Here is a 20,481-nt window from a genome sequence, read left to right on the forward strand (position 1 = left end):
TGTTACCTGCTTGTTTTATCTTAGCTACCTTTAGAGCTTTTTATTGCTTAAAATTAGTTTCAATATTGTTTTTAGTACTGCAAGCTGCCTTGGAATGCATGTTAAGCAAAAGCGGGGTAGAAATATTTTTAAGTAAAACCAGGATAGAAAACTTGTGACCTTCCAGATGTTGTTGGACTACAGCTCCCATCAGCCTCAGCCAACATGGCCAATGGTCAGGGATGATGGGATTCATACTCCTGCAACAACTGGAATGGTCAAGGGTTCCCCATTCCTGAAGCAAAATAAGCATCATTCCAGACACAGGCTTGTGTCTGTTGCCTTCCTCAGAAACCTTCTATGACAGATGTGGGAACCCTTTGGCCTTCCAGATGCTACTACACTAAAATCCCATCATCCCTGCCCATTGACCATGCCTTCTGCAGCTGCTTGGAGTTGTAGTTCAGCAACATCTGGAGGGCCAAAGGTGAGCTGGCCTGTAATGCATAAGAGAGGATGTAGCACAGATATGGACTTGGGGGTTGCAGGAGGCCTACTACTTTTCAGGGCTCTTTTGAGGTGAGAGCAACTATTTTAAGAAAAGACATCAAGGAGAGTATACGTAGCAGCTCCCGAGACAAAAAGCACTTTGCTCAAATCGTTACAGTAGCAAAGGAGTATTTGTTTCTCTGTTTATTTCATGAGAGGTAGCTGATGCAAAATTGTGGCTAAATGACTGAGATATGATTCAGCAAGTCCCCAGTCAGACTCATTGGTTGGCCTTAAACAAGCCATTCCTCATCAGCACCAGCCGAAGGACTGTGGCTCAGTGGTGGAGCACCTGCTTTGCAGACAGAAGGTCCCAGGTTCAATCCTCAGCATCTACAGATGGGGCAGGGAGAGACTTCCTGTCTAAAACTCTGGAGATCTGTTGCCAGTCAGTGTAGACAGTAATGAGCTAGGTGGACCAATGATCAGTCACAGTATAAGGCAGCTTTCCATGTTACATATGTATTATGTGGATATTAATACTGTCCTACGCTTGAGAATTGTTGTAAGGATTATAATATACATGAAACACTTCAGGCCCTCTAAACACATAACATAAGAACATAAGAACATAAGAAGAGCCTGCTGGATCAGGCCAGTGGCCCATCTAGTCCAGCATCCTGTTCTCACAGTGGCCAACCAGGTGCCTGGGGGAAGCCCGCAAGCAGGACCCGAGTGCAAGAACACTCTCCCCTCCTGAGGCTTCCGGCAACTGGTTTTCAGAAGCATGCTGCCTCTGACTAGGGTGGCACAGCACAGCCATCATGGCTAGTAGCCATTGATAGCCCTGTCCTCCATGAATTGGTCTAATCTTCTTTTAAAGCCGTCCAAGCTGGTGGCCATTACTGCATCTTGTGGGAGCAAATTCCATAGTTTAACTATGCGCTGAGTAAAGAAGTACTTCCTTTTGTCTGTCCTGAATCTTCCAACATTCAGCTTCTTTGAATGTCCACGAGTTCTAGTATTATGAGAGAGGGAGAAGAACTTTTCTCTATCCACTTTCTCAATGCCATGCATAATTTTATACACTTCTATCATGTCTCCTCTGACCCGCCTTTTCTCTAAACTAAAAAGCCCCAAATGCTGCAACCTTTCCTCGTAAGGGAGTCGCTCCATCCCCTTGATCATTCTGGTTGCCCTCTTCTGAACCTTTTCCAACTCTAGAATATCCTTTTTGAGATGAGGCGACCAGAACTGTACACAGTATTCCAAATGCGGCCGCACCATAGATTTATACAATGGCATTATGATATCGGCTGTTTTATTTTCAATACCTTTCCTAATTATCGCTAGCATGGAATTTGCCTTTTTCACAGCTGCCGCACACTGGGTCGACATTTTCATCGTGCTGTCCACTACAACCCCGAGGTCTCTCTCCTGGTCGGTCACCGCCAGTTCAGACCCCATGAGCGTATATGTGAAATTCAGATTTTTTGCTCCAATATGCATAATTTTACACTTGTTTATATTGAATTGCATTTGCCATTTTTCTGCCCATTCACTCAGCTTGGAGAGGTCTTTTTGGAGCTCTTCGCAATCCCTTTTTGTTTTAACAACCCTGAACAATTTAGTGTCGTCAGCAAACTTGGCCACTTCACTGCTCACTCCTAATTCTAGGTCATTAATGAACAAGTTGAAAAGTACAGGTCCCAATACCGATCCTTGAGGGACTCCACTTTCTACAGCCCTCCACTGGGAGAACTGTCCGTTTATTCCTACTCTCTGCTTTCTGCTTCTTAACCAATTTCTTATCCACAAGAGGACCTCTCCTCTTATTCCATGACTGCTAAACTTCCTCAGAAGCCTTTGGTGAGGTACCTTGTCAAACGCTTTTTGAAAGTCTAAGTACACTATGTCCACTGGATCACCTCTATCTACATGCTTGTTGACACTCTCAAAGAATTCTAATAGGTTACTGAGACAGGACTTTCCCTTGCAGAAGCCATGCTGGCTCTGCTTCAGCAAGGCTTGTTCTTCTATGTGCTTAGTTAATCTAGCTTTAATAATACTTTCTACCAGTTTTCCAGGGACAGAAGTTAAGCTAACTGGCCTGTAATTTCCGGGATCCCCTCTGGATCCCTTTTTGAAGATTGGCGTTACATTTGCCACTTTCCAGTCCTCAGGCACGGAGGAGGACCCAAGGGACAAGTTACATATTTTAGTTAGCAGATCAGCAATTTCACATATGAGTTCTTTGAGAACTCTCGGGTGGATGCCATCCGGGCCCGGTGATTTGTCAGTTTTTATATTGTCCATTAAGCTTAGAACTTCCTCTCTCGTTACCACTATTTGTCTCAGTTCCAAAGTGAAACAAAGTGGAACAAAGTGTTCTACAACAAAGGCTCTTACCATATATGGAGCAAGAAGTGTCAGATGTCCAAGCTGGATTTAGAAAGAGAAGAGGTACCAGAGATCATATCACAACATACGTTGGACAATGGAACAGACCAAGGAATTACAGAAGTAAATCACCCTGTGCTTTATAGATCACAGAAAGCCTTTGATTGTGTAAATCATGAAAAACTATGGAATACTTTAAAAGAAATGGGGGTGCCACAGCATCTCATTGTCCTGATGCGCAACCTATACTCTGGACAAGAGGCTACTGTAAGGACAGAATATGGAGAAACTGATTGGTTCACAATTGGAAAGGGTGTGAGATGGGGTGTATTTTATCACCCTATTTGTTTAATCTATACATAGAACATATCATACGAACAGTGAGATTGGACCAAGATGAAGGAGGTGTGAAAACTGGAGGGAGAAATCTCAATAATCTAAGATATGCAGACGATACAATACTACTAGCAGAAACCAGTAATGATTTGAAACAAATGCTGATGAAAGTTAAAGAGGAAAGCACAAAAGCAGGACTACAGCTGAACATCAAAAAGACTAAACGAATGACAACAGAAGATTTATGTAACTTTAAAGTTGACAATGAGGACATTGAACCTGTCAAGGATTATCAATACCTTGGCACGTTGAGACAATAGTCAAGAAACCAGAAGAAAGCTAGGACTGGGGAGGGCAGCTATGGGAGAACTGGAAAAGGTCCTCAAATGCAAAGATATATCACTGGACACTAAAGTCAGGATCATTCAGACCATTGTATTCCTGATCTCTATGTATGGATGTGAAAGTTGGACAGTGAAAAAAGTGGGTAAGAGAAAAATCAACTCATTTGAAATGTGGTGTTGGAGGAGAGCTTTGCACATACCATGGACGGCGAAAAAGACAAATAATTGGGTTTTAGAACAAATTAAACCAGAACTATCACTAGAAGCTAAAATGATAAAACAGAGGTTATCATACTTTGGAAACATAATGAGAAGACACGATTCACTAGAAAATACAATCATGCTGGGGAAAACAGAAGGGAGCAGAAACAGAGGAAGACCAAACAAGAGATGGATTGATTCCATAAAGGAAGCCATAGACCTGAAGTTACAAGACCTGAACAGGGTGGTTTATAACAGATGATATTGGAGGTCACTGATTCATAGGGTCACCATAAGTCATAATCGACTTGAAGGCACATAACAACAACAAAACAGAGTGAGGACCTGGAGAAGTACTCCTGCCATCAAGGAACTACAACCAGAGGCTGTGTTCAGTGGAGCAAGTCTAGTCTAGCCCCCATGGACATACTCAAGGCAAGACCAGTCCGACCCCACTCTCTGTCTATGGGCACTACCCTGACCTAGATCCTTAGACCTATCAATCCTCCATCCCAGAAACAACTTGCATGCCATACTCTATAAAAGTTAATGTCTGCAACTGCAGTTGTTAAGAATGATGAACACTGCTTCAATGCCTGTACCTTAGCTTGTAACTTCAAATGTGCTCTACTAAATGCTAAGCAGAGAGATAGTATAGTGAGCCGCAGGACTGTTTTAAACCTGAGAGCCCAGGATTCAAATCCCTGATCAGGCATAAAGCGGCTCATTAACCTATCTCACAGGGCTGTTGTGAGGCATAAACAAAGGGGCATTATGTACACCATTCGGAGCTCCTTAGAGGAAAAGTGGGATTGAATACAGTAATATCTCAGTTAACCAATCCACCAAGAAAGCAGCTCCTTTTAACAAAGCCTTTTTTGGGTGCAGGGGGTGTCGCATACTCTGACATAGTCAGAATGTGGCTCCTTGTCTACTGGATGGTGGCTGCTGCAGGTGGCTCTCTCACACATGGCTGGAATGGTGCTCCTTGCTAAGTAATGCAGGTGCCTCAGTAAACAGTGCTTCCGGTGCCCTAGATGCATTGTTTCCTGCAGACATGTCTGCTCGAGTGTAGGGGAGGATGGCAGAGAAAGAGAGAGACCAAGCACAGGATGGTAGTGGCGGCTGCCCCTTGCCTGCCTGCTCGAGTCTACGAAGCCTTCAAGCGGTCTGCATGCAAGGCTTACCTGACCTGGCTGCTTCATTTCAGACAAATGTATTGTTAGTTTTGAATACAAGGTTTGCTGCAATATGTTGAACTGCTCTTCTTTTTTGCGGTGCAAGAACTAATCCCTGTTCTTTCCATGTTATTCCTACCTACGAGATCAGCCACACAAGACCTTCTCTCGGTCCCACCAGTTAAAACAGCGAGACTGGTGCGGACCAGAGAGAGGGCATTTTTGATAGTGGCCCCCACCCTCTGGAATTCCCTTCCTTTCGACCTTCGCCATGCCCCCTCCCTGATAGGTTTCCGCCAGGCCTTGAAGACCTGGCTGTTCAGGCAGGCCTATGGGGTCTCTGGGATGGGTTAGTTTTTTAAGGTGGTCATTAATCGGAAGAGTGGGGTTTTAGATGAATTGTGATCCGCACTGATTTTATTGTATTTTATTGTATGTTGTACGTCGCCTAGAGTGGCCGTTAATTCGGCCAGATAGGCGATTCAAAAAATAAAATTTTATTATTATTATTATTATTGTTGTTGTTGTTGTTGTTATTATTATTACCACCTCTGGTACCAAAGTTTCTACTAAAGAAGTAATGTCCAGGAATGCGTCTACTTCGTTTGCTGAGGCACTACTGTAATGAAACACTATTAGTCTATCAACCATGGTAGCTGAATGGAGCCCCCCAGGTTCAGAGTGTCGATGGCAGGGGACAGGGAGAAAAAAGAGAAGGTGCGGTGGCTGGTAGGGTGCACCTGGCTGACCACTAGGAGAAACAGGATGCTGGACCAGAAGGAGCCTTGACCAGATACAGCATAGCTCTTAAGCTCTATTCACAAGACAGACACAGACAGAGAGAAACACAGACAACAGGTATGAGCACTTGCTCACAGATCTCAGGCAAAAAAATACTGCTCCCTTTTGAAATTTGTCACCATTTCCTATGCAGTACAAGTTAGAGCATACACACACACACTACAAATGCACCAGTTTTAAAACTTATCAGCTTTTACAGAACTTTGGGGATTATGGTTCCTGGAGGGTTCTTATAATCTGTTAGCAAACCATAGCTCAGAGCAGCAGCTAACCCAAAGCCCTCCTGGTGTTACTGGATTACAACTCCCATGGTCAATGACCACTGGCCACGCTGGCTGGGGCTGATGGGAGTTGGAGTCCAACAACATCTAGAGGACCACCCCGCCTTTGCTTCATCACAGAATTACAGTTTCTTGAGTGCAAACAGTAACAGTTAAGCCAATGTAAAACCAGTTTAGGCTGGTAGCATAAACATGTGCTTCAGGTCCGGCACCAGTGGGTGGCCAAGTTGGGCCCTGGCCGAGGGTCCCTGCAGCCCAGAAGGGCCCCTCCTCAGGCTGGAAGAGCGGAGCTCCCACTCTGCAACAGGTTGTGGGACCCAGGGCCACGACACTGCCCTGGATCACAGAATGGGAACTCCCAGGGAACACACACACACCAATGCAGACGGTGCAAACTTAAATAAGCCTATCTGCCTCACCTACCTCTTACATCAGCGAGCATCCCCGAGTGCTGCGCACCATCTCTACCATCGCCCAAGAAAGTGGCAGGGCATTCCTAAGGGGCTGATGCCCCCGCCACCATCCTTTGTGATGGCAGGCACACATGCACAGCATGTACACTGACATGGGAGGTAGGTGGGGTGGGGCAGCTTATTTAAGCACCACCTGCATTGGGAGGGGGTGTTGGGGTTTGACGCTGTGGGCTCGAGGCAGGCTGCTGCCCAAGAGTCCTATCTTGCCTGGTGCCTGATGTTCTTGAAGATATCACCCATCTATTGTGTTGATTGCACAACAGGTATATCCTATGCAATAAGATTATGTTATGTCATGATCTCTATGAAATGCCAGTAGTGACTGCTTGATAGTACCCTTCTGTGTAACCAATATGAAAGGGAAGGGTGCATAAGAAGAAGAGGTTCAAGGTGACAACCAACTTAACAGCCCTTTACTCTGGAGACCCACCGAAGTCCGATGCTGGGTATGCTGTCTCTAGATACAGACTTAAATAAGGGATGATGAACCACCAGATGTTGCTAGATTCCAACCTCCATCATCCCTCACCATTGGCTATCCTGGCTGGGGCTGATAGGACTTGGAGTACAACAACATCTGGATGGCCACAGGTTTCCTGCTAACAACATAGAGCCTGCTGGACCAGACCAGTAGTTTGTGAAGGGTGCTGAGTGTTGTTAGGAGACTCCTATTCCCCTGACAGAGCTCTAATGGCCAGAGTGGTTTAACAGTCAGCCCTCTTCCCAGAAAATTCTGGGAATTGGAGCTCTGTGAGGGGAATAACAGTCCTCTAACAACTCTCAGCACCCTTCACAAACTACACAAACACCATGTCCAAGTGCCTGAAATCTGTAAGTGGATGGATGGGAGAGAATAGGCTGAAACTGAACCCCGACAAGACTGAGGTATTACTTGTGGGAGATAAAAGGAAATTAGGAACTACTGACCTGATGCTTGATGGGCTAAGTTTACCCCTGAAGGACCAGGTCCGCAGTCTTGGGGTCATACTTGACTCCCAGCTGTCCATGGAGGCTCAGATTACAGCAGTGAGCCGGGCAGCCTGGTATCAATTACATCTGATACGGAGACTGCAACCCTACCTTCCTGTTCACCTGCTCCCACAGGTGATACATGGCCTGGTCTCCTCTCGCTTAGACTACTGCAATGCGCTCTACGTGGGGTTACCCTTGAAAACGGTCCGGAAATTACAGCTGGTACAGAATGCGGCGGCACGCTTGATTACGCATAGCCGTCACTGGGATCATATCACCCCAGTATTATTAGATCTTCACTGGTTACCAGTTGTCTACCGGGCCCAATTCAAGGTGTTGGTGATGACCTTTAAAACCCTATACGGTTTCGGCCCAGTATATCTGAAGGAATGCCTCCAGAATCACCGATTGTGCCGCCTGACGAGATCAGCCTTGCAAGACCTTCTCTCGGTCCCACCGGTGAGAACAGCTAGGCTGGTACGGACCAGAGAGAGGGCATTCTCTGTTGTGGCCCCCACCCTCTGGAACTCTCTCCCTTTCGATCTCAGACATGCTCCCTCCCTGTCCAGCTATCGCCGAGCCTTGAAGACCTGGCTGTTCAGGCAGGCCTACAAGATTGGGACAGATTAATTTTATGTTATAACTGAATTAACGGATGGTTTTTTAGCTTAAAATTGATTATGTTGATATGTATATGTACTGTTTTTATTCTTGTTGTTTGTCGCCTAGAGTGTCCCTAACCCGGACAGATAGGCGGCTGAAAAATAAAATTTATTATTATTTATTATTACACTTCCCAGGATTCTTTGGGGGAAGCCATGGCTGTTGAATGTGGAATAAATGTCTGGTGTGGATGTGGCCAAACGCATGGAATCTTTTACAAAGGTCACTAACATAGGTACGTGCTTTTGTTTCACATTCCTGTAGATGTGTAAGCTGGTAAGAAACACATGTAAGGACACAACTACACTGTGGTACATTGCTTATTATTTTATTACCAACTTATGTGTGTTGACAAGACTAGAGAAATATAAGAATGAGAGAAGATTCACGGATGGAAAGTTTTGTACCATCGTGTTTTTCAAGTCTGGCACTGACAACTCAAATATTACAGCATCTCCCACAAGGAAAGTGGGCAATGTTATTGGTCTTAACACAACCAAGAGTCTTATTGTACTTTAAAGACTAATAATTGAATTGTGACATAAGCTTAAGCCACAATAAAACTGTTAAGTCTTTAAATGTGCCATGATTTTGACTATAGATTATTCTGACTGTTATAGCCCAACACAAGAGATCCCTCTGCAATTAAGAATGCAAATAGGGCCCTGCCGGATCAGGCCAAAGGCCCATCGAGCCCACTCTCCTGTTCTTGTGATGGCTAACCCAATGCCTGCAGAAGTCCCACAAGCAGGACCTGAGTGCAACAGCATTTTCCCAACTGTGGTTCCCAGCAACTGGTATTCAGAGGCTTATTACCTCCAGACACCGTAGGCAGAAGAACACAGCCATCACGGCTAATAGTTACTGATAGCACTACCCTCCGTGAATTTGTCTTATCTTCTTTCAAAGCCATCCAAGTTGGTGGCCATCACTACATGCTGTGGGGGCCAATCTCACTGCACAACTATGCACTATGTGAAGTGGTACTTTCCTTTGTTAATCCTGAGTCTTCCAGTATTCAGCTTCCTTGGATGTCCCCCAATTCTGGAATTATGAGAGAGGGAGAAAAGCTTCTCTCTGTCCACTTTTCTCACATCATGCACAATCTCATACACCTCTGTCATGTCCCCCATCATCCACCCTCTCCTAAACTGAAGTTGTGTTTCTGTTCTTGCAACATTATAGTCAAGTTTAGATAAAACACAGCAGTGAAGAAGACTAAGGCATTCTATAGGCCAGGTGTGGGGAAACCTTTGGCCCTCCAGATGTTGAACTACATCTCCCATCAGCCCCACCAAGCACAGCCAGGGCAATGGGAGTTATAGTTCAGCAACATTTGGACAGCCAAAGATTAGTCACATCTGCTATGGGCAAAAACAGATTGATTCTGCTAACCATAAAACCAAGATTTTTAAAAAATACTAGCTAGCAAGCAGTTTTAATAACTTTTAGTACAGTACCTATACAGAAAGATAATGTATCTTTAATTAAGAGGCCACACAGCTGGTATAGCACAGTGGGGAGGAGAGCCTGGCTGGGAGTCCAGAGTCTGTGAGTTCAAATCTCCGCTCGTGTCTCCTGGGTGTAAAGGGCCAGCTAAAGATCACCCCCACAGGGAGTGGCTCAGGGGTTACGTGCCCAGCTGGCAGTTGTGGACAAGAAAGGCGCTGGCTTGTGCAGCTGTGGCAAGCTGAGCAGGTCCTAGCCAGCTGCAGAGGACTAGCTTCAGAGGGTGGCAATGGTAAACCCCCTCTGAATACCGCTTACCGTGAAAACCCTATTCATAGGGTAGCCCTAAGTCGGGATTGACTTGAAAGCAGTCCATTCCAATTAAGAGGCCAAAGCACACCAGGCTTGAGAAAGAGTCCTAATATTTAATCTAAGTTTGAACCAGAAATGGAGAACCTGTAGACCTCCAGATCTCCCTGGACAACAACTCCCATAATCCCTCTCCATTGCCCATGCTGGCTGGAATTGATGAAGGTTGGTGTCCATCTTCATCTGGAGGGTCACAAGTTCCCCATTCCTGCTGTAAGCCTTTACTCACAGCATAATCCGACATATATCTACTTGGAAGTATGTCTCAGTGTGTTCAATGGGGCTTGCTCCCTAGTAAGGTGTGTTTAGGATAACAGCCTCAGTTTTCCATTCAGCCTCAACTCCACACACACAAACCAAGGAGTAGGCTCTATTTAATTCAGCAGGACTTACTTAGACATGAACAGGATTGCACTGCTACCTACAACTGCACTCTTAATACACTCTCAACCCAGGAGGAAGCAGCCAAACACTGTGGGACTTACTTCTGAATAAGCATGTCATAGGATTGTTCTGTTAAGTCTTGTCCTCAAAATTAGAGGGATCAACAGAGAAACCTAGCAGTTCATTGGCCAGAGCTCTATTTGTCTCAAGGCTCTCATTCCTGCCTTGACTGATATAGCTTGGCAGTGCCACTTTACAGAGGGACAAACACCCAGCACTTTCAACATGCACACAGCCAAGGATCCTAAGCATGTTAGAAGCAAGTCCCACCAAACTCAATTGGACTTATGCCTACGTAGGGGCAGGTGCCCGCCTTTGTCTACTTATTGCGGGTTCTTTTTTTTAGGAAGGGATTCCTTGTTGTTGCACACACACAGGCACGCCTTTTCTCTTTCGGATGCGACAATGGATTTGCTTCAACTCAGAACAAGCTCCGACCTTTCACCTAAACGCAACCCTACCTGTTAAACATCCGAGGTCAACTCTCGTTTCCTTTCCGCAATATATTTCAAGGAGAAGGGCTCGGCTACGAGGGGGCTGCCTCGGGCTGAATCCGGACCAGAGTGGGGCGTGCCTTTCCGGTGCCGGAGCGGGTGTGCTGGCTAAGCCCCATGCCTGTCTCCCCTTCCGGTGTCAGTTGCCCAAGACCAGCCCCGAACCGTTCGGCTGTCTAGCCAGCAAGGCTTGCGCTGGGCGAGTGACAGGCCAACTCCCCACTTGGGGTGTGCTTTGGAGGAGAGAAGGGTGTCAAGACGCTCACTACACGTGCAATGAGAAAACGGTACCTCCGAGCATGTCAGGAGTGGTTTCTCATTCTAACGTCTCCCTCCCGCCCGTCCTCCCCCTTTACAGACATTTGTTGGGATTGGCGGCCCTGAGTCCCGGGACCTCTTCTCCATTCGCACGGGAAAAAACCCTCTTTCCTTCTAAGCGGTTTGGCTGACAAGGGAATCCCTTGCGGCGGAGCAGACTTCCGCTGGGGACCTTCGAGGGCCGCCTCCCGTCCCCACGCCCCAGCTCCACGCCGGCCCCCTCGCCTGCTCGCTCGCTCTCTTTTTCTGGCTCCCCCCAGGGCCAGCGGTACCTTCTTCATGATGCCCGTCTTCCTCTTGCTGAACGTGGTGTAGCGCCGCAGCTTGTTGTCGATAAATTCCATCTTGATCTTGACGCGGCCGCGGGTCTTCTTGCCTGGTTTGGCGCCGCTCACGGGCCCGCTCACCCCGCCGTAGCTCCCCGCCGCTGCAGCAGCAGCAGCCGCCTCCGGCCCCACCACCACCCCCAGCTCCATGTCACCCAAAGTCCGCTTCATGCCGCGCCGATCGCCCACCAGCTCCTCGTCTTCGGCCGAGTCGGAATTGCCTTCGCTACTGTTGGACGCCGCCGCCGCTGCCCCTAAGTCCCGATCCCGCTCGAAGCGACCCCCGACCGTCCCCTGCATACTAGGCGGGCCCGTCCCATTGCCGGGGCCCCGGACTCCTCCAGCAACAGCGCCGCCTCCCCCGCCGCTTCCTCCGTTCGCTCCGCGGGGCAGCCCAGCACCTGGCCGGCCGGAGGACGTCCGCGCCATGCCCATGACCGAGCTCCGGGGCAGGGCGGCAGCGCCGTTCCCGGCCCCGGCCTGGCTGGGTAACATGGTGCCGGTGCCGTTGTCGCCGCCTCCCTCTAAATGCGAGTAGGACTAACGCGTCGGGTCAGGCCGGCGCTGCCATGGGCCCCGGCGCCGGCTGATTCGGCCCGGCCCCTTTCTCCCTCTCACTCGCTCGCTCGCCCTCTGCCCGGCCGCCGCCACCCGCCTTCCTATCCGCTTGCTCACACGCTACAGGCAGGACCCGCGCCGGCCCGGGGCACCCCCCTCGCTACCTTCCCCCATATAAAGCGATACAATGTTGCCTTTTATGGCGAGGACGCTCCTTATATGGTGCGAGCCGGCGCTTTGCATCTATTGGCCGGCCCCTAGCAGCCCTCGCATGCGGTTGGCTGGGGAGGGCCGAGCTCGGCTCGCCGTTGGACGAAAGGAAAAGGGCTGATTTGCATACATTCCAAAAGGGCTGCGTTCTTTGCGACGTCACTCGGAGGCGCAGCTCTTAAAGTGAAAGGGAGCTCCCCTCTCTCTCTCTCTCTCTCTCTCTCTCCCGGAGGAGGAGGAGCCTGTGACTAGATGGAGGGGGTGGGAGTGGGGGTTGTGGAGAGAGAGGCGATGAGTGTCGATTAAGCAAGAAAAAAAGAATGGGTGGCAGGCAGTAGAACTATCGCATGGGCCCAGCAGCTGAGAGTGGCGGATTGAGGCCCCACGCGTGTTTACCCGCGAGTAAACCCTATTGAGTTCAGGGCGATTTACTCCCAAGTAATGGTGCATCAGACTTGGAGACAGGGAAGGATGTTAGGATCTGCATTTGCGGATCGAGGTTCCAAGTTTGTTTACCCGCGAGTAAGCCTTACCGAGTTCAGGGAGATTTTCTCCGAAGCATGGGTGCATCGCACTTTGCACCGATGGGCAGGAATGCTGCATTACCGTAAATTCCGGGGGGAGAGCGGTTCACCTAAGGAACTGAGAAGGAACGTCTTCCCGGAGAAGGGCAGAGATCTAAATAAGAGGAGATCGATAAAAACAAACCACTCATCGAGGGCTGAGAACCCACCGCAAACCATCCTTTTTTAACTGGCAAGTAAATGGAGTGCCTTGGGTCTGATTAGCCAGGATCGTTCCCCTGAGTCAGGTCCCCTGAGGTGAGGTAGAACGAATCTGTCGCTGGAGGCTCCAAGGGATTAGGATGATTTCAGGGTAGAGCCCTGTGCACGCCTATTTATTCTGAATACACATACATAGGGTTAGACTAGTGTACAGACTCAAACTCAGGGAAAAGTTGTTACATTCGGAGAGCCAATTCGCCCGCCGCTTCGTCTCGGCGCAAAAACGACTCAGACAACCACGTCAACCTTTTACACGCAGCAACCCGAGATCGATTGTTTATGACCAACTGAGATATAGATAAATAAGTGTTCAAGATAAGAATCTCGCAGAAGATGAAAGGTTGAAAACAGCAAAAGCAGCAGCCATGGTAAATAACAATGTCCTATCCCTATTAAAACAAAAATTAACACGTATCCACCTACAATTGTTTTCAACGTGTGGTGAACCTTTTGTCCTCCAGATGTTGTCGAACTACAATTCCCATCAACCCCTGCAATGGCCAAGGATAATGGAAGCTGCAGTTCAGCAGCATCTGGCAGGTCAAAGGTTCCCCAAACTTGGTTTAAAATACTGTATAAAAGCAGTAAGAGAAGATACTTTGACAAAATTAAGTACAAAAGTGGGTCCCACCCTTGTACATGCAGAATTATGTTGTTGTTTTTCCTGCACTGCAAAAAGCTGAGATGCATAAACTCTAACCATTCACCAGAGGAAAAAATGTGTACGACATCAAAAGGGTTATTCTCATGACAAAAGATTCCTATCTACTCATATCATTTTTGTCAGAGAGTAGGAAACACTCATAAATGCAGCATTATCAACACAGATAATATATAGTAACTATGTATAGATAGCGCTCATAAGTAAGGGATGTTTTAATTAATATATACTATGCTGCTTTTACTTGGAATTGTTTTATCTGTTTTTATAGTTTGTATACAAACTGTTTTAATTGTTTCTAATTGTCTGATTACATTGCCGTAACCCGCCCTGGGACCTTCGGGTGAAGGGCAGGTAAGAAATCTTATGAAAAATCAATAAATTACATACCAATCCACATTATCTGTGATTCATCAGGCATATTAAATTATTGGGATTTCACTTCTTAGGAGAAATAATTAAGGATGACCAAAGAAACAAACAAACTTACAAATCATAGATGTAACTGTCCATAATGTGCTTCCTATTTATTAATTAAAAACAGAATTGTTGTAACCCACCCTGGGACTTCTGGGTAAAGGGCAGGTAATAAATTCAAACAGTTATTGTTATTATTTAATAGTATGAAATCACTATCTACTTTCTAGAACTTGGCTTTTTAGGAGAATTTTGGGAGATTATGTGGTCAAGTTGTTGGTTAGTGTTTAAATGCTTTATAATGTAAGCCATGGTTTGTTTTAACCATGGTTTGATTAACAAATCACAAGTTGCCTCCCATATGAGCAAACAAGCCACAGCTTGCTACTCGAAAGCTTGGTTTGTTTTTCAGCTGCTCTAGCCTAGTTTCTCTGCAGCGTGTCATGAATGAAATCACCCCAGATAATCTCTTCCATTAAGTCAGGGTTGCCAACTGTTTTAGGCCTTTGTTTGGGCACTTTGGATTCTTGAGCTGGTGCCATGGGCACCCTCTGACCACTTCTTTCTTCTTCCCCCCCATCTGAGACACAGAAAGAAAGAATGCACGTGCACACACAGGCCCAGTGCCAGCAAGCGACCAGGTTGGGCCCTGTTTAGGGTGAGAAGGTGGAGCTCCCACTCCACTGTTCATGCCATCATCATGTTGTGGGACCCAGCACCCCGATGCTATCATGGGTCACAGAGCAGGAGCTCCCATGAACCCCTCCCTATACAGATGGCGTGGGCTTCAATAAGCCCACCTGCCCCACCTACACATTGCTTTTATTTTTATTTATTTATTTATTAAATTGATATCCCACCCTTCCTCCCACTGTTGCTGTGCATGCATGCCTGCCATCACCCAAGATGGCAGTGGTTATGTCTCTAAGGGGTTGATGCCCACACCGCAATCATGGGTGATGGCAGGTGTGGATGCACAGGATAGGGGGCACGCACACTGATGTGTTATTGAAGGAAGTAGGTAGGGCAGGTGGGCCTATTTAAGCCCCATGCTGCCGGCATCGGGAAGGAGTGTTGGAGCATACAGTGTTGCAGGCTTGTGGCAGGCTAGTGCCCAAGGGCCCCGTCATGCCTGGTGCTAGCCCTGCACACACACATACACACACCCCTCAGTTTTTCAAGTCATCTGGCTAAAAGTCAAATCCAGTAGAATTAATCTGAGCCTTCAAAAGCACATAGAGCTGAAAGAAAAGAGAGAAAGAGTCTCACTCTTCCAACTTCCTTCTTCAGCTTTATGGACTTTACAAGCAAATTACAGGGGGTTCAGGGCATTCGTGTACCCCAAAAGAAGACCTCAAGGGTGCCACCATGCCCATGGACGCCATCTTGGCAACCTCTGCATTAACCAAACAGCAAGTTGCAGACTGGTTGCAAAATACTCTATAAATACAAAAGAGATGCTGCCACTTCATGCTGCTTCCTTCATCCTCTCGTTCGTGTGCACTGCTCACCAATGGGGCTGCCCCTGCTAACAACCCCCTTCAGGCCTCCTCCCACGTACAGAGAGCTATGCACTGCTTACGCATTGGAGCATGCAGGACATAGACCGAGTTTGGATCTCAAAATATCTGGGATCAAAAGCATTTAACAATAGTATCCAGCTAGTGCCAGTGAAAAAGGCTGATGGGAGTGCTATGCATCAGCAGCCAACTGCAGTGCTTTTGCTTCTACAGTCAGAATCTAATCATTGCAGTTCAGGTTGGGAAAGAATTCTGCCCCAGGTCAAATTGGCTGGCAATTTTATGCAAGGAAAAGAGTGAAAGTTGCCAATTATAAATCTTACTGCTTAATTAATTGACAAACAGTTTTAAGTGCACACACACAAACTTACTCCTTGCCTTCAGGCGTCTTTGGCTCTTTTCCCGCTCAGCCCCTCCCATCCTTTCCACTTACATCTTTCCAATCTGGTTTGGCTGTAAATTTCAGGTGACAGTAAATTTCAGTATCAGGGCCGGCTCCAGGCATGCCGGGGCCCTTGGGCATCAGCTTGCCCTGGCCCCCGGCGTGTGTGTGCGCACAGCCCCCCCACGCCACCACCTACCTGTCTCCTGTCTTTTACCATTGCCATGAACAAAAATGGAGGCTGTGGTTTCCCTAAGGGAATGAAGCCTCTGCCGCCATCTTTGTTGATGGCAAGCGTGCGTGCTACACGCATGCATCTCTGCCATCAACTAAGATGGCGGCAGGGGCTTCAGTACTTTAGGGAAACCGCAGCCGCCATCTTCATTAAGGGCAATGCTAAAAGGCAGGAGACAGGTAAGTAGGGGGGGTGGGGGGCTGCGGATCACCATGGATTGCGGAAGGGGAGTGGAGGGGCTGCTGAGGGGGCCCCTGTAGCTCCAGGGGCCCTCAGCCAGTGCCCCACCTGGCCGCCCTTTAGAACCGTCCCTGTTCAGTATGCTGCAATATAACTATTACGTTGGCACCAACGACATGGGGAAATGCAGCCGTGAGGTCCTGGAAGCAAAATTTAGGTTGCTAGGTAGGATGCTGAAAGTCAGGACCTCCAAGGTGGCTTTCTCTGAAATGCTACTGGTTCCACGCGCAGGACCAGCCAGACAGGACCAGCTTTGCAGTCTCAATGCGTGGATGAGACGATGGTGTCGGGTGGAAGGGTTTAGATTTGTTAGGCACTGGGGAACATTTTGGGACAAGCCGGGCCTGTACAAAAGGGACGGGCTCCACTTGAACCAGAATGGAACCAGACTGCTGGCACTTAAAATTAAAAAGGTAGCAGAGCAGCTTTTAAACTGACTGAGGGGGGAAACCCGACAGGAGCTGAGAAAGGTCCGGTTCGGAATAAACCTCCCCCCTGGGATAAAAACCAAAGAAATGATGAAATTTTAAAAGGGGTAGGCCTAGAAGTAGGCATTGTGAGAGCAGGGGCACAGGATATAAATTCAGAAGAGCAAAATTACCACAGGCCAAACCACAAGTGCCAAAGACACTTGAAGAGAGACACTGCTTACAAGTGCCTGTACGCTAATGCTAGGAGCCTCCGAACCAAGATGGGAGAACTGGAGTACTTGGTCTTAGAGGAGAGCATTGATATAGTGAGCATAACGGAGACCTGGTGGAATGGAGAAAACCAGTGGGATACGGTTATCCCTGGATATAAACTATATCGGAAGGACAGGGAAGGACGTATTGGTGGCGGAGTCGCTCTATATGTGAAAGAAGGCATTGAATCCAGCAAGCTCGAAACCCCAAAAGAGGCAGACTCCTCCACAGAATCGTTGTGGGTGGTGATACCATGCCCCAGGAGGGACTTAATACTGGGAACGATCTATCGTCCCCCTGATCAAAATGCTCAGGGAGACCTTGAGATGAGATATGAAATTGAGGAAGCATCCAAACTAGGAAATGTGGTAGTAATGGGTGACTTCAACTACCCGGACATAGACTGGCTGCATATGTGTTCCAGTCATGACAAAGAAGCAAAGTTTCTAGATATTCTAAATGACTATTCCCTAGACCAGTTGGTCATGGAACCGACCAGAGGGACGGCAACCCTGGACTTAATCCTCAGTGGGGACCGGGACCTGGTGCGAGATGTAAGTGTTGTTGAACCGATTGGGAGCAGTGACCACAGTGCTATTAAATTAAACATACATGTAAATGGCCAATTGCCAAGAAAATCCAACATGGTCACATTTGACTTCAAAAGAGGAAACTTCACAAAAATGAGGGGATTGGTAAAAAGAAAGCTGAAAAACAAAGTCCAGAGGGTCACATCACTCGAAAATGCTTGGAAGTTGTTTAAAAACACTATATTAGAAGCTCAACTGGAGTGCATACCGCAGATCAGAAAAGGTACCGCCAGGGCCAAGAAGATGCCAGCATGGTTAACGAGCAAAGTCAAGGAAGCTCTTAGAGGCAAAAAGTCTTCCTTCAGAAAATGGAAGTCTTGTCCGAATGAAGAAAATAAAAAAGAACACAAACTCTGGCAAAAGAAATGCAAGAAGACAATAAGGGATGCTAAAAAAGAATTTGAGGAGCACATTGCTAAGAACATAAAAACCAACAACAAAAAATTCTATAAATACATTCAAAGCAGGAGACCATCTAGGGAGGCGATTGGATCCTTGGATGATAAGGGAGTCAAAGGTGTACTAAAAAACGATAAGGAGATTGCAGAGAAGCTAAATGAATTCTTTGCATCTGTCTTCACAGTGGAAGATATAGGGCAGATCCCTGAACCTGAACTAACATTTGCAGGAAGGGATTCTGAGGAACTGAGACAAATAGTGGTAACGAGAGAGGAAGTCCTAAGCTTAATGGACAATATAAAAACTGACAAATCACCGGGCCCGGAATGTGAAATTGCTGATCTGCTAACTAAAATATGTAACTTGTCCCTCGGGTCCTCCTCCGTGCCTGAGGACTGGAAAGTGGCAAATGTAACGCCAATCTTCAAAAAGGGATCCAGAGGGGATCCCGGAAATTACAGGCCAATTAGCTTAATTTCTGTCCCTGGAAAACTGGTAGAAAGTATTATTAAAGCTAGATTAACTAAGCACATAGAAGAACAAGCCTTGCTGAAGCAGAGCCAGCATGGCTTCTGCAAGGGAAAGTCCTGTCTCAGTAACCTATTAGAATTCTTTGAGAGTGTCAACAAACATATAGATAGAGGTGATCCAGTGGACATAGTGTACTTAGACTTTCAAAAAGCGTTTGACAAGGTACCTCACCAAAGACTTCTGAGGAAGCTTAGCAGTCATGGAATAAGAGGAGAGGTCCTCTTGTGGATAAGGAATTGGTTAAGAAGCAGAAAGCAGAGAGTAGGAATAAACGGACAGTTCTCCCAATGGAGGGCTGTAGAAAGTGGAGTCCCTCAAGGATCGGTATTGGGACCTGTACTTTTCAACTTGTTCATTAATGACCTAGAATTAGGAGTGAGCAGTGAAGTGGCCAAGTTTGCTGACGACACTAAATTGTTCAGGGTTGTTAAAACAAAAAGGGATTGTGAAGAGCTCCAAAAAGATCTCTCCAAACTGAGTGAATGGGCGGAAAAATGGCAAATGCAATTCAATATGAACAAGTGTAAAATTATGCATATTGGAGCAAAAAATCTTAATTTCACATATACGCTCATGGGGTCTGAACTGGCGGTGACCGACCAGGAGAGAGACCTCGGGGTTGTAGTGGACAGCACGATGAAAATGTCGACCCAGTGTGCGGCAGCTGTAAAAAAGGCAAATTCCATGCTAGCGATAATTAGGAAAGGTATTGAAAATAAAACAGCCGATATCATAATGCCGTTGTATAAATCTATGGTGCGGCCGCATTTGGAATACTGTGTACAGTTCTGGTCGCCTCATCTCAAAAAGGATATTATAGAGTTGGAAAAGGTTCAGAAGAGGGCAACCAGAATGATCAAGGGGATGGAGCGACTCCCTTACGAGGAAAGGTTGCAGCATTTGGGGCTTTTTAGTTTAGAGAAAAGGCGGGTCAGAGGAGACATGATAGAAGTGTATAAAATTATGCATGGCATTGAGAAAGTGGATAGAGAAAAGTTCTTCTCCCTCTCTCATAATACTAGAACTCGTGGACATTCAAAGAAGCTGAATGTTGGAAGATTCAGGACAGACAAAAGGAAGTACTTCTTTACTCAGCGCATAGTTAAACTATGGAATTTGCTCGCACAAGATGCAGTAATGGCCACCAGCTTGGACGGCTTTAAAAGAAGATTAGACAAATTCATGGAGGACAGGGCTATCAATGGCTACTAGCCGTGATGGCTGTGCTGTGCCACCCTAGTCAGAGGCAGCATGCTTCTGAAAACCAGTTGCCGGAAGCCTCAGGAGGGGAGAGTGTTCTTGCACTCGGGTCCTGCTTGCGGGCTTCCCCCAGGCACCTGGTTGGCCACTGTGAGAACAGGATGCTGGACTAGATGGGCCACTGGCCTGATCCAGCAGGCTCTTCTTATGTTCTTATGTTCTTAATTATATTAATATAATTAATAGCATGGTGAGACAGATCCTGCCTCAGTTCAGGTGGCTGGAATTGCTTTATCTCCTGGAAGTCTGTTACAGACCCATTTCAATAGTTACAGTGTTAAAAATGAAATAAAACAGCAACGTGAATATAAGGCGAGATTAGGGAAAATTTTCAGCCTGAGAGCCACATTCCCTAACAGGCAACATTCCGGGGGCTGCTTGTCAGTGGTGAGCAGATAATGGATGCAATTTTTACATTTGTATAGTAGTTTTCTACACACGCAAACATACACACACCTCTTCATCCAGGCAAGTGCAAAGCTTTATGACAATT

The 20,481-nt window shown here is 46.9% G+C and overlaps 1 protein-coding gene across 2 annotated transcripts in view; it reads right to left on the bottom strand.

Moving 5' to 3' along the window:
• The window catches only part of SRF (serum response factor), a 94,260-nt gene extending 81,983 nt beyond the window's left edge, over positions 1–12,277 (bottom strand). For both annotated transcript variants that reach the window (XM_061625463.1, XM_061625462.1), the window contains exon 1: positions 11,464–12,277. In XM_061625463.1, the coding sequence (XP_061481447.1) occupies positions 11,464–12,012 (549 nt within the window). In that variant the 5' untranslated portion in view covers positions 12,013–12,277. The remainder of the gene's footprint in view (positions 1–11,463) is intronic.
• Between the last annotated feature and the right edge of the window lie 8,204 nt (positions 12,278–20,481).

Source organism: Rhineura floridana, chromosome 4 (genome assembly GCF_030035675.1).
Source record: "Rhineura floridana isolate rRhiFlo1 chromosome 4, rRhiFlo1.hap2, whole genome shotgun sequence".
Taxonomy (NCBI): Eukaryota; Metazoa; Chordata; class Lepidosauria; order Squamata; family Rhineuridae; genus Rhineura; species Rhineura floridana.